The sequence below is a fragment of the Rhinolophus hipposideros genome, assembly GCF_964194185.1.
Source record: "Rhinolophus hipposideros genome assembly, chromosome: 13".
Taxonomy (NCBI): Eukaryota; Metazoa; Chordata; class Mammalia; order Chiroptera; family Rhinolophidae; genus Rhinolophus; species Rhinolophus hipposideros.
The window spans coordinates 15,858,894-15,873,236 of record NC_138059.1 but is presented as its reverse complement, the minus strand read 5'-3'; the positions used below and the strand labels follow the sequence as shown (position 1 = coordinate 15,873,236).

The following is a 14,343-nucleotide window of genomic DNA, read 5'->3' as shown; positions in this document are numbered from 1 at the left end:
CCAAGGAAATGAGAGATTTATTTTGTATTAAATACTTGGAAAAAGACAGGAATCTTCAGCCATTAGTCATAACCAAATGCCCAGTGATGGCACTCTGATGCCTCTTCTGGAAAGATTAATGGTTATTTAGTGTGATCTTTTCTTTCCACTCGAAGCTCCCACCTCCAGTCTGAGTTGTCGACTTACCTCATGGCTGCCCTGTTTTAATAGTCAACTCTTCTGTTTAATTATCTCCAGCCTATTTCTGCTCCATTCCATTCTATCCGATCCTGCCAGAATACTCTTCTTGAAATATTGCTTCACAAACATCAGCCCCTTCCTGTAAACCTCAATGGCTCCCATTGTGTTAGGTAAATATTATAAAATTAAAGATTCTCTGGTAGTAAGGACGTCACAGTGATCCCAGTTAGTTGGCTCCTCAAGTCGAAACATCTTTGTCTGGCATTCAGGGGCCTCCTGTTTACCCACATGACAGCCAGAGCCCTTGTTTATGAATGACAGACTTGGGTGGGAAGGGAGAGTCAGGGGTTCACAAAACAGAGTCATGGAGGAAAAGATGTGGCTGGAACCAGGGGCTTGCACATCATCGGGATTCTTCGCCTGTCTCTTCTTCCTAGTTCTCTCTACTATTAGTAGCTTGCTTTCCCTGTGGCCTCTGGCAGTTTTAGGTTCACAATTTTATAGGTTTTGATTGGACAGAAAATAATCCCAAGTAATTCCAAATGCATAGATCCTAAGAGAGGCCTCTCATTGAATGCCTTGGGATAGTGGTGGAGAAGAGTTGGAGAAAACAGAAAGAGAGGCTGTTATTACCAGCCCCAAGCTGGTTGAGTTGCTGGTGAGATGGGAGAAAGCACCTTCCCTAAATGAAGGAGACGCGTCTCAGACTAAACTGATGAGTTCTGGGTAGAACTGTTTTCTGTTACAACCCAAAATGTGTCAGTAATACATTTCTACAAGCTGATTTGATACTTCCCTTTGAATTTTTATATAAACTAAATGAGTCCAGACACTGTGTTCTCAACATATTATGTACATTTTAGCCTCTACAACTTATCCAATGTGATTCCTTATGTCTAAAATATCCCACCGGTTTCTCTCTGCCTCGTTGTTTTTATGAGACCCAGCTAAAGTTACTGCTTCCTGATCTGCTCTGGGCTTCAGAGGTGACATTTGATGATTGTGCTATGTTTATACAATTTAGTTGGCACTAAGTGTATACTGTTTGGTATTAACAATTACTGTTTCATGCGTGTATCCTATCTCTCCAACTAGATTATAACCATCTTCAGAATAGATGTATTTACACTCAGTTACAGAGATAATTGTTGCAGGCTATTACCATGTTTCCCCGAAAGTAAGACCTAACTGGCAAATAAGCCCTAGCATGATTTTTCAGGATGACATCCCCTGAACATAAGCCCACATGTGTCTTTTGGAGCAAAAATTAATATAAGACCGGTCTTCTTTTCAGGGAAACACAGTATTACTGTTACATTCCTATTTTATAGTTTCCTAGACTTGAGGAGAGAGACATTTTCACAAACAATAGCAAGAAAGTCAAGGAAGTAGAATATAGCTGTATTCCATGTCAACAATCAGAATTTCATTAATTACGGTGATGAACTTTCATCAAGGGAAGATAGTAGTAAAAGTTTCTTCCTCAGATTGAGTTTGGGCATCAGTTTAGGGGACATCTCCAAGATGCTAAGTCTTTGGAGAGGAGCTGCTTTTAGGGCTATTGATGTTTGCATTGGTAAGAAGAGAACAGAATGCTCTTCTTTGGAGCTCTCTCTTTCTCTCATCTCTGCACCTGAACATATACACCTTTGTGTTTGACAGGGATGGTTTCACAAAGAACAAATTAAAGCAACCTGAGATTATGCCCCTGACAGGAGCAAGCTTTGCCTCTGTATCTCTTGCTTAGAACTGGGTGTGAAGTGTTTTGAATTGAGTACTCTGATGGGGCACTCAGAAGTATTTTTTCAATGAACAAATTCGATTTTCCACATATAAAGAAAATATTGAAAATAGTCTATTGAATAAGATGTTTAACAAAATACGTGAAGTACCAAAGCATGGTTATATAAACAAAAACGTCATAGAATATTTTTCATGACAGCTCAAAATTGTTTTCGTCTGAATTCTTTAGCCTAAAATACGAATTCATCAAAAATACTTTACAAGATGTGTGGGTTTAGGCATAGAAAAGAGGAAACAGGAGATCTGGACTCAGGAGGATAGTTTTAACTCCCATCAATCTTTCAAATCAAATCTTTAAACAGCAAAATTGACTGAGTTCTGGCTTCTTCCTGGGAGGAATGTGTAAATCTGGAGGATATAGAGAGCTGGAATTAGCGATGTTCTCAAACTTGTGACAAAAAACGTAAATTTAAATGTAAACTATGGACTTTGGGTGGTTATGGTATGTTGATATAGGTTCATCAGATGCAATGAATGTGCCACTGGTAGGAGATATTGACAGGAGATATTGACAATGAGGGAAGCTGTGTGTGCGTGAGGGCAGGGGTATATGGGAAAGCTCTGTACCTTCCTTTGAATTGTTCTGTGAACCTAACACTGCTCTTAAAAATTAGTCTTAATTTAAAACAAAGACACAAACACTCATTGGTGACCTGAGGTGACCTAAAAATCTAAGAAGAGATAGTGATGCCGGGGAAAGAGACCATACAAACGCGTGCTGATCTCAGGTAGGTACAGCTGGACCCTTGTAAGACGAGCTCAGTTAGGAGAGTTGAAAAATTGATGAAGGCTCTGCGTAGCCTGGTGGAACAGTGTGAAGCTCCTGGGTGCTGCAGAAATTGGGGGAGTTTGTACCCTTTTTGTTGATTGTCAACCTTGGGAGCTTCCCAGATAAAATCTGAAACTGGCCCTCAAACACAAGAGCAAGGAGAGACCCCAAAAAGAGGGAGACCACTCCAAACTGGTAGGTGGCAGTTTTAATAAGCAAGGGAGCTTACATACAAGGCTTGTCATGGCTGCTAGAAGACACGTTTTCTACACCTGCCCGCCAGTCTTAAAAGTTTATATAATACTCCATTGTATAAATGTACCACAGTTTCTTAATCCAGTCATCTACCGATGGGCATTTCAGTTGTTTCCATGTCTTGGCTATTGTGTATAGTGCTGCAGTAAACATAGGGGTGCATAAATTTTTTCAAATTAGAGTTTGGGATTTCTCTGGATAGATACCTAGGAGTGAAATTGCTGGGTCATAAGGCAGTTCCATTTTCAGTTTTTTGAGATATCTCCATGCTGATTTCCATAGTGGCTGTACCAATCTGCAATCCCTCTAACAGTGCACAGGGTTCCCTTCTCTCCACTTCCTCACCAACACTTGTTTGTTGATTTATTGATGATAGCCATTTTGACTGGGGTGAGGTGGTATCTCACTGCGGTTTTTATTTGCATTTCTCTAATGATTGGTGAGGTTGAGCATTTTTTCATATGTCTGTTTGCCATCTATATGTCCTCTAGAGAAATATCTTTTCATGTCCTCTGCCCATTTTTTAATTGGGTTGTTTGGTTTTTTGGAGTTGAGTTTTTAAACAAATTTTGGATATTAACCCATTATTGGATATATCATTAACAAATATCTTTTCCCATTCAGTAGGATCCCTTTTGTTTTTTTTTTTGATAGTTTCCTTTGCTGTGAAAAACTTTTTAGTTTAACGTAATCCCATATGTTTATTTTTTCTCTGCATTCTCTTGCCCTAGGGGATATATCAGTAAAAAATCTTACTCCGGGTAATGTCTGTAAAGTTTCTTCCTATATTTTCTTCTAGGAGTTTTATGGTTTCAGATCTTACATTGAAGTCTTTAATCCATTTTGAATTTGTTCTTGTGTATGGTGTAAGGAGATGGTCCAGCTTCATTTTTTATGCAGCCATAAAGAAGAATGAAATCTTACCATTTGCAATGATATGGATGGATCTAGAGAACATTATGCTAAGTGAAATAAGTCAGACAGAGAAAGACAAATACCAGATGATCTCACTTATATGTGGAATCTAAAGAAAAGAATAAATGAATGAACTAATCAGAAACAGCCTCAGAGACATAGAGGTAAAACTGAGGGTTGCTAGATTGGAGGGGGAGTGGGGATAAGGGGGAAGGTGATGGGATTAGAAAACACAGCCAGTAACCACAAGATTGCCACGGGGATACGAAAGTCAGGTTGGGGAATATAGTCAATAATGTTGTAAAGATTTTGTAGGGTATCCGATGGACACTTATCTCATTAGGGAGACCACCTCAGGGATGATGTAGATGCCTGATCACTGCACTGTACACCTGAAGCTGAAGCTAAATAATAATGAATGTCAACTATAATTTTATATATATATATATATATATATATATAGTTACAAGAAGTGGAGTACAGCATTAGGAATAGAGACAGTGGAAATGTAATGGCTGTATGCGATGTCAGAGGGGTAGTAGATGGGGGGAGGGGGGTTATCACTGTGTGAGGGATATAAATGATAAATGTTTAACTATTACATTGTTTTGTACACCTGAAACTAATTTAAAAAAAAGGGCAGGAGGTAACTTTGGGAGGGAATGGATATGTTTATGGCATAGACTGTGGTGATGGTTTCACAGGTTATACTTATCTCCAAACTTACCAAGTTATGTACAGCTTTTGTAGGTCAAAAATAAATAAATAGATAACAACAACAATGAAAAAAAGTTTACATAGAGGCCTTAAAGGGATTTAGTCACTTATGTAGTCCGTATGATCTCAACAACACCTTACTCTCTCAAGGCTGTGTCTTTTAAATGGCTTCCACTGTGGGAACGGTGGGCATAACATGCATTTGAAGGACAGGGGAGGGGGTGGAAGCTTGATTGCTTGGATCCAGCTTGAGTGTCCACCAGTGGTCACATCCTCTTGATGACCTCCTTCAACACTTTTGCAGGCTCTCTCTCCATGAACCCCACTGAGCATTCACTGAATAGATCAAAAGGAACCCTAAGCTATTGGAGGGAGGGGCAGTAGACCTGTAGGGAGGGCAAGACACCTCACCTAGAAGAACAAAATCACTAATCTGGGGGTGGGGATGTAAAACTGCTGGGTTTAAGATATTGGTAAATACTCATTGCAGCTGAGGGAAGGAACAAGAGGGAGGAGAGTCTGTTCTTGGGACAAGGGACAGGATTGAGTAGAGAAAGGGCAAGAGAACTGAGAGGGCCGCTCACCCCAGGGGCACAGGCGTGCCTAAGAGCCTTAACCAGAACAATAGACTGCACTTCCCTCCCCGTACACTATGAAACTAGGAAACTTCAAATGACATGTGACAGCAAAATACTGCTGGAAGAGGGATGAGAGAAGAATGAGAAAGTGCAAAGAGGGTCTCTTTGAGGCACTGCTCAAAGGGAAGACCAAAAACTCAGAATCAAATTGACATGGATCTAATACACATCCACCACCCTAGAAACCAGCTCTCTGTAAGAAGTGGAAATCTGTGATTCACTGAGTAGAACCATAGCAAAAACAACAGCAACAACAACAACAAAAAGTGAGTTCAATTACTAACTGGGTTAATGCAAAGCCTTTCATCACAATTCTAGCAGAAGGAAAGGCATATCCACATCCAGGTATAAAAAAACACATGCCTCCATTGCTACTGGCCTACACAATAATTTGGCTTTTAACAGAAAATTAGGAGACATACAAAAAAAAAGAAAAAAGAAAAAAACAGCGTTCTCCCAAGTTATAGAGTAATCATCAGAGATAATTTTAAGGTCTACTATAAAGTGATAGTAATTAAAGAGTGTGGTATAGGTGAAAGGATAAATGTATAAATAAATGGAACAGAATAGAGAGTCTTGAAATATACCTTCACAAATATAATCAACTGATATTTGACAAAGATGCAAAGGCAATTAAATGGAGAAATCCTAGTCTTTTCACCAAATCATCTTGGAACAACTGGATGGTCCTAAGTTAAAAAAAAAACCAAGACTTCAATATGTATCTCACACCTTATATAAAAATGAACTAGTCGTCAAGATTAATATCAGCAGTGATTAGTCATACTGGCATCAGTTGCCCCTGATAGGATGTGAGAAGGGCCATCACCTATGTGATATTCTCCCCCAATCCATAATATCAATCTATTCATGAGAAAGCATCAAATGGAAATTGGGGCAAATTTTACCAAACAGCTCCCTACGGATACTTTCTACTATCTTTTCAATGACTCTGTACATCTAAAATTAGTTCAAAATTCAAAGTTTGAAAAAGGAGACACTGACATGAACTTGTATAATCTCTCCCTTGGAGGAGAAGTTTGAGGCAGACCTGACCCCAAGGAGCAGCCAGGGAAGCCAATCCAATTAGCCTTGGAATAAATGATACTTGATACCATTAACTTGCAAACTTTTCTTAAACTTAGCTGACGGGTATAGGCCATTTCATTATCAGTAAATAAGCACTTTGGTGGAAGAACTGGGGCTTCTGAAGGGAAAATGCAGGCTATTAGTTAGCTCCTACCCTCCTGCTTGCTTATACCTGCAACACTTAATTCCCATAAGTGTTTCTACTTCAAGGATTGCAACCCTGGGACTCTGTCTGGTTCTCCAGGTTTGAGCCTCTTGACTCCCGCTCTGCTTTTTATTTCCCCCGTTTTGTGACTTTGTGTCATGTTTACCTGGATCTGCCCTTCTGTCAGAGTGGACATAGCTGATCTGATTTCACAGAGATAGGGTTGCTCTCTGCCAACATTATGCTGTAATTGACGGTAAAGTAAAAGAAAAGAGGAACACAGACTGGGGAAGGATGGGATACAGTGGACCCTGCTCACGGTGATAGCCCCTTCTTGGGAAGTGTAACTGACAAAGATAGACCCTCACTGGCTGTGTCTTTACGCCCACGTAGGGCAACCAGTCTCTTTCCTAGGAATTTGAAATTTTGAACTAAAAGATGCAGAAATGTAGGACTAGGAGAACGTATAGAAACTTCTGTCCCCGACAGGCCCAGCCCTATCTCAGATCTGCCATTCCCAAAGTTTGGGCACAACCTGAATTAGCTTCCTGTGTCTGTTATAGCAAATGACCACAATCTGGCTTAAAACACCAGAAATGTTCTCATAGTTCTGGAGCCCAGAGGTCCAAAATCAAGATGTCAGCAAGACTCTACTCCCTAAGGAGGCACTAGGAGAGAATCTTTTCCTTGCCTCTCCTGGCTCCGTTGGCTTACGGCTACATCACTTCCATCTCAGCCTCTGTCGTCACATTGTCTTCTGTCTGTCCCCTCTGTGGGTCTCTTATAAAGACACCTGTCATTGGATTCAGGGCCCACCTAGATAATCCAGGATGACTTCGTCATCTCAAGATCCTTAACTTAATTACATCTACAAAGACTCGTTTTCTAAATAAGATCACGTTCACAGGTTCTGGGGATTATAATGTGAACCTATTTGGGGAAAGGGTGTCATTCAACCCAATATACCACCTTTCCAATTAAGTTTTTCTTGAATGAAATAGTGCCAGTTTCTATAATTTGCTACCAAAATAACTCACATAGTTTGGTCTTTCGATGCTAGTGTCAGCAATTATAAGTCGTTTGCACCATCTGCATGCTAAGCTTGACTTCAGAATTTCTCCAGTTTTAGTGTAATACGAATTACTTTGGACTTGTTAGAAAATGCAGGTTTCTGTCCTCCCCAAAGTCTGTCAATAAATTGGCCCAGAAATCTACATTTTTAACAATTCCCAGATGGTCCTGGTGATAAAAGAACAGAAAATTGTAAAAACTCGCACCCATTAATATCCCATTCAAAGAAAAGCAGGAGGGAAAGCAATGAAAAATAATTAGAAAACTTTAATGATGTTGTTTACATAATAAAAACATAAAATCTTTTAAATAAGGTACATTCAATTTCTCAGCGCATCTAATATTCAGATAATTTATATTTCATACAGTTTCCAACATTAAACAATTGACTAAATAATGTACTTCCTATAAAATGATATTATAGCTTATATAGGTAAAATTATTCCCAAAACACTCCACACAGCAAGAATGGCAGTACCTATTAGGAAATGCTACAAACTTACCATTAAAAATATATTTTATCTCTTTCATTTGTCATAATAATAAACAGAATATATGTTTTTTTTTCTTTCTAAAATTAAGTCTTACACAGTTTCCCTTTAGGATGATAATATGTACAAACCTTATATCTGAAAGAATATAAATAGCAAATACTGCAATAGTGTTGTAGATATATTAGTACTTTTACAGAAAAAAAAATATGGCTTTCTAGTAAAAGCCTATAGACAGCTGAAATCTCAAAGCTATTTAAGTTAGACATTCCCATATTTAGTAAGGCACAATAGAGTCTAGTTTCTTATTTCCAGTTGAATTACTGCAACAGTAATAAGGGAAAATAAAGTCAGTAGATACTGGACCAGATCTGTCAGTTGGATAAACTATTTGGGGTTTATTGAACTTTTGGGGGAGAAGTTAGTTCTTTCTCCACATCATAGTTTCTTCCCATGCCTTAGGGCCAAAGCTCGTCCTTGGTGATGAGAAAGAAATCATTTTACCCCCCTCAAGTGCCTGAGAAACAGTTTACTCATCCATCGGATCTGGTCCATTGTGAGGAAACAGCCCAATGACCATTTCCCGTTATAAGCAGCTTTCTTTTACTGATTGGACCTGGTTCCCTATCATTTCTAAAAATAGCTTCTGATACAATCTGTACATCGTGAAGCTGTGAAGGAACCTGATGGTCTTCTTCAGACTCTGAGTGACAGTTTTAGGAAAGTGGTATGTTTTCAAGTGCTTTAGTGCATGCATTAGGCCCTTTAGAGTGTCTTGGTCGCCATTTTTTATTCTCCACAGGCTGAGCAGCTTCAGTAACTGCTCATTTGATTTGCATGCCTTCATTGTTTTTTCAATGTCTTCTGTCATGACTTTCTTCCCTGGCAAGCTTTCCATCAAGCTGCAGAGCTGTTCGAAGGTGAGATTTGTGTGCCCGATGTGTTTCTGCACACTGTTTTCACAGAGGTCAATATCTGCATAGAGCAAAAGCACAAAGACACGTTCACATTATGTATATTCTTCTAATGACACCAGCAAACTACATTGAGGCAATGGTTCGCCAAGTTCCATAACTTTGAGGATAGCCTTTTCCTTTATTTCAGGGGGAGGGCTTAAGTGATTCTAGTTATTTCTAAGAACTGAGATAAATATTACTTTGTGTTATAATAAGATAATATGCTATATATATTCTGACAAAGCTTTGTGAGAAGCCTTCATTTTGAAAATTAACAGTAGAAAATTACAGACAAATCATTCTCAGTTTTCTAAAAAAAATGTTTCAGAATACGATGTCAGAGCGGTAATAGATTGGGGAAGGGGGGTTATCACTTTGTGAGGAGTGTAAATGCCTAACTATTACATGGTTTTGTACACCTGAAACTATAATACAAAAAATGTTTGAGAAATTAAAGCTATAACATTTCAGATAAACAAAGTATTCAAGTTAGTTGTTCTGTAATACAAACTTTCATTAGTTGATATCCGACATATGTGATATTTGAAAAGAATAGTTGCTTCAAATGGTTTTTAATAAATAGCAAGGAACAAGGCCAGGGAACAGGATGATACACACAGCCTAGAGAATATTTCAGTAATGAGCTAAGATAGAAACATAAGTGGGAGTAACTAATGTTTCTATTAACGACATGAGTCATTTAGTATCTGTGAGCCCTAAAGCAAGTCAGTTCATCTTTTTGGGCTGAAATGTCCTCATTTATAAAATAGGGATTTGGTCCTTTCCGATTCTAACAGTCTCTGATTCTCTACTTCCCTTACTTTTTGCTTCAGGGCTAATTGTATTTGCAAAGAATACATTTCGTTTGGCAAAAACAACAACAACAACAACAACAACAACAGAACAACCAGAAGTTTACTCTTTGCACAAGTGAAAGCATTCAGCTCTCAAAGATGTCAGTCTCCTAAACTATTTTGCCTCAGTTTCAGGTGTCTGGACTTTCGGGTAGTATAGGACTCCTGAGTCATTTCTCTATGGGGAAGAGAAGATTGGCTTTCTCAGTGACAGTATCTGCATTATGAAAAGCTTCCCCCACTTTTTTTTTCTGACACATCCTCCCATTGTTAATTGAAGTCAGAACTCTTTCCACCGTTTACAGTCCACACTGTATGAAATTTACTTTTCTCTTTTGATTCTCTCCCAACACACACACACACACACACACACACACACACACACACACACACACACTTACACACTCAGTCACTGTTTCTAAAGGAGATTCTTTATAAAATTCTGATAAAACATGAGCATGCTCGGTTTTAATTAGCCTTTTTCTCTAAGAAGCTCAAACACTTTACAGCCCTTATCTCATTAATCCTTACAACATATGCTATTAAAATGGTAATTTTAAGATAGGTTATGTTGTGAGGATTAATGAGAGGATATCTCTAAGACACTTACAGGCTCTCTAGAGAGTACTACCAAATAAATACAACATAGCTTCTTGGTAGAAATGCAAGGTAAGATTCAAAGTGGTTAAAAACTTCTGGGAAGGTCAGAGACGATGCTCAGAAACGTGCGAAGGGATGTAGCGGCAGATTTCCTGGGGTCTAGCCTGGCATTGACATGCATTGTTTCTTCTTTGCACATTTTCAAAAGAAGAGGAGGGATGTGAAGGAGGGGAGACTAAAACCCTGCGTGATGGCTTTGGGAACAGTATTTACATTGTCCCTTAGTGAAAACTTTCCGTCCAACAATCATTCCAAAAGAGGGACATTTTGCACACAACAGAACAGGAATACAGTCTTCTTCCTGTTTTATGGTCAAGGGCTGTCTTCGCTTGCTGGTTGGCGTGCTTATTTCAGGTTACCATACCTTGTATGATCTTCTTGACCATATCTTCGTCTTTGTTTTGATGTTTCCACAGCTTCAGCAGCTGGAAAGTCTGTTCTTGTGAGTTGTGCCTCCGCTTTATCCTCTCCAGACTCTCTGCATTTACTTTGGTGCCAGGCAGGTTGTCCACCAGGACACTGAGCCAGTTAGGGGTAAACTTCGTAGGAACAGCAAACCGGAAGAACGCCTCCTCACACAGGGTGACATCTAAAGGATGGTGGGAAAACCAAGGCGATTTACTCAACAATTGGATTCTTGGAAGCTTATTAGACAAAATCAGAATTAAAAACAAATAAACAAAAATATACACAATTGAGTTGTCCAAGATAGAATATGTGAAAATGCAAAGTTCGAATAAAATCACCCTTCTGTTGGCTGGTCTTAGTGGGAGGTTGCCAATCCAACTGGGCTTATGTCCTTTCTAATGTTCTTTTAGGGCATTTTGGGAGAGAAACTTTAATAAATATTTAGTAAGAATGTAATATTACTATAAATTGCAGCAAAAGTTCTATGACTTAAGGTAAAGATTAACATTCTGTTGAGGTTTGCCTAGAGCCTGCCAGGTAATTCAAGGTCAGGGTCCAAATAAATATGATCCTTGCCTTTAAAGGAGTTTGAAAGTAATCTGGAATAGTGTATTATTTTCTGCACATACAGAAACACATCATTTACGTTTGGGAATAAGAATGCATATAGACCCATGAGCATATATTAAATGAGAAAATCACACGCAAAAAACATGTCACTTAGAAAAGAGGTACAATATCCTCAGTATCTAGGCAGGGTGAATATATCCCAGGGAGTAAGTCTGTCTTTGGATTCGTCAGGCCTGAGTTTAATTCCTGGCTCTGCCATTCACCCCATAGCAAAGTACCTGGCACAGAGTAAGTGCTCAGTGAATGATAAAAGTAAAATTAAAAGTGAATTAAATAAAAAGGATATCAAAATTAGAAGTCACTACCCTTACCACGCCTTGTCTTATTCTACTTTTTAGGTAAGAAAGCAGAAAGGCTACATGACTTGTCTAAGATTTTGATTACACAGTGAAAAAAATGTTAAGAACTGGGTTGGAACCTTAAATCTTCCAATCCACATTCCTATGCTTCATATACTTCTGTGTTGTGCAAATAGATGTTTAGTGAGAGTCCAGCTGGTCTGTGATGTTTTTTGGCTAGATGCTAAAAGGCAGATTATCCTCGGTGTAATGAGTCCTTGGTAGAAGGTGTGAGATTAGCAGAGTGGTAGGAACGGCAGTGTGAGGACACCAATCTGATTAGTGTCATCACCCACATGGAATGCATTCAGATAACTTGAGCTTGGAGTTAGTGACCTTTCCTGTATAGAGTTTAAGACAGCAGGACGCACTTGGAACTTCTGTGGAATCGATGCAGCAATACCACAGAAAAGTCAATTTCACATTTCTAACTTGCCATCAGTTTATGTCACTGCTTCTTAGTTGCCAATTTATACTTTGGCTAATGATATGGGTATTAAAAGTGATGAAAATACATAACAAAAAAGTCTGCAATTTGGACTCTGATAATTTGGCGCCAGACAGAATCTGTACACCACCCTTTTCCCCACGGGTAAGAGTTGATTCTAATGTGAAAGGAAGAAAGTCAGGATTTGGAGCATGATCTGTGAGAAGCTGAGGACTTTGAAGGAGTTTGAGTTGTGGCTTTAGTGATGGTGCACAGACCGTATAGGTTAAAATTCAAGAAAGGGAAAATATGAGCTTGACAAAGGAGGTGGCCAGGGGGGTCTTGTATTCGACTCAGGTGGTACAAAGGCTGGTATTTCATTTTGTAATTACCTATTCCGCATTTGTGAGTCGATTCACTGTTTCCAGAACATACATTGTCATGCGTTGCATTTCCTTTCTGAGTCAGAAGGAGACCGAATGCACTGCAGTTGGTGTGTTTTCTACAGGGTGCTTTAGATGATGTCTCATTCGAGAAGAACCCATCTGGACATCTTTTGCAAACTGTATTTCGCTCTGGGGTTCCTACAAAAAATACCAAACCATTTAGCACCTTCTTCTCACATACTTTCACAGCAGATGACTCTCTCTTCACACAGTTTCAGAAAGACTTTTCACTTGGTTTTTACTGCTATGTTTTTACTATTAATGTTGTCCATCACATCAAGCATTCTCATTTTTCACTTCATTAGACAGAGAGAACAAAACTTGCACATTTAGCCCCTTCGGCGGTCTCCGCTCGTCATTGTAATACAAACACAAGTTTGTTTTGCTGTTGCCCACAGAACACTTGTGAAATGTGAGAGGCAAGGAGAAGGGTGTTCTTCAGTCCTGCCTGTGCTGACGTGTCAGTAAAGTCTTGTCGTCCACCGTATTCTTCACACGTTTATCCTAGAAAATCGTGAGATAACTGTGGTGTAACTGCTCTAATATCATTCTCCGAAATCAGTACCCATCGAATGCTGCGTCATTAAATTCCAATCGGTTCCTATCAAAGTTCTTTCTTTCCTGAATCCTAATTGTGAAGCAACTCATAAGAATGCTAACCTTGAGAAGTAAAAATTTACAACCTTATAATAAACTTTGGGAGGTGGCGATAAAGTTGGCTGTTGGCTCAAAAGCGTAAGCCTGCAGTTAAGCTACCCAGTACATGGACAATGACACGCCGTTTGCTTAAACTGTTGAGATTTAAAAGAATATGGTTGTTAAAATTTCAGGGAAGGGGGACTGCAAGGGCATTTTATTTCATGGTGGAAAGATACTTGACAAATTTGGAGAAATCATTGGTAGGCAAACTTGAACCAGTCAACAACTAAAGATGCTATTAAAAATAAATACCTTTAAACCGTTGACTCTCTTATTCATGGATAAATCATACATTACAGTGTATTTGCATATGAAAATACCTCCATCTAGTGTAAGCTAGTTGAACAGATTTCGACTTCAGTATTCAAATGTAGCTTTTATAGGACAATTCTGGCTTATGCAAGACAAATGGGACAAAGGAAAGCTATAGGAAGTTAATGACCTTCATTTATTAAAAATTCAAGCCTCCCCCCTCATTGTATCAAACCCCCCAAAAAAAGAGCAAGATAGTTTAGTTCCAGTTTCATCTCCTGCTTCTTCTAACGGGATTAATGATGCATTGACCACTAAAAATGACGAAGGGTTGGCAGAAAAAAAAAGAGGAGGGGGCAAACCACAGGAGGAAACCTTCATATATTAAAAGCCATTTCCAGAGTTGCAGTGACAGCATCTTAGGAACCAATTTACAAAGAGGTCTATTTTTTTTAAAAAAAGGACTTTCTTCATTTCCAACTCTACACCAACTTCTACAAGACCATAAGTGAAGGTATTTGGGCAGGGATTTCATGGTCTTCTTTCATTGCTAATATTCCGGAAATAAGTGAACTTGGACAGCTGGGTCCAAGTCTCCTT

The 14,343-nt window shown here is 38.9% G+C and overlaps 2 protein-coding genes across 3 annotated transcripts in view; one reads left to right on the top strand and one right to left on the bottom strand.

The window, feature by feature from the left end:
- Window positions 1-14,343, top strand: part of COLEC10 (collectin subfamily member 10) — a 412,450-nt gene that overhangs the window by 230,360 nt on the left and 167,747 nt on the right. The gene's annotated exons all lie outside the window — the stretch shown is intronic.
- The window catches only part of TNFRSF11B (TNF receptor superfamily member 11b), a 28,086-nt gene continuing 21,564 nt past the window's right edge, over window positions 7,822-14,343 (bottom strand). The window contains exons 3-5 of one of the 2 annotated variants that reach the window (XM_081071260.1): window positions 12,739-12,930; window positions 10,908-11,132; window positions 7,822-9,048 (exon numbers count right to left, since the gene is read on the bottom strand). In XM_081071260.1, the coding sequence (XP_080927386.1) occupies window positions 8,660-9,048; window positions 10,908-11,132; window positions 12,739-12,930 (806 nt within the window). In that variant the 3' untranslated portion in view covers window positions 7,822-8,659. The remainder of the gene's footprint in view (window positions 9,049-10,907; window positions 11,133-12,738; window positions 12,931-14,343) is intronic. The other variant, XM_081071261.1, reaches the window with a different exon arrangement.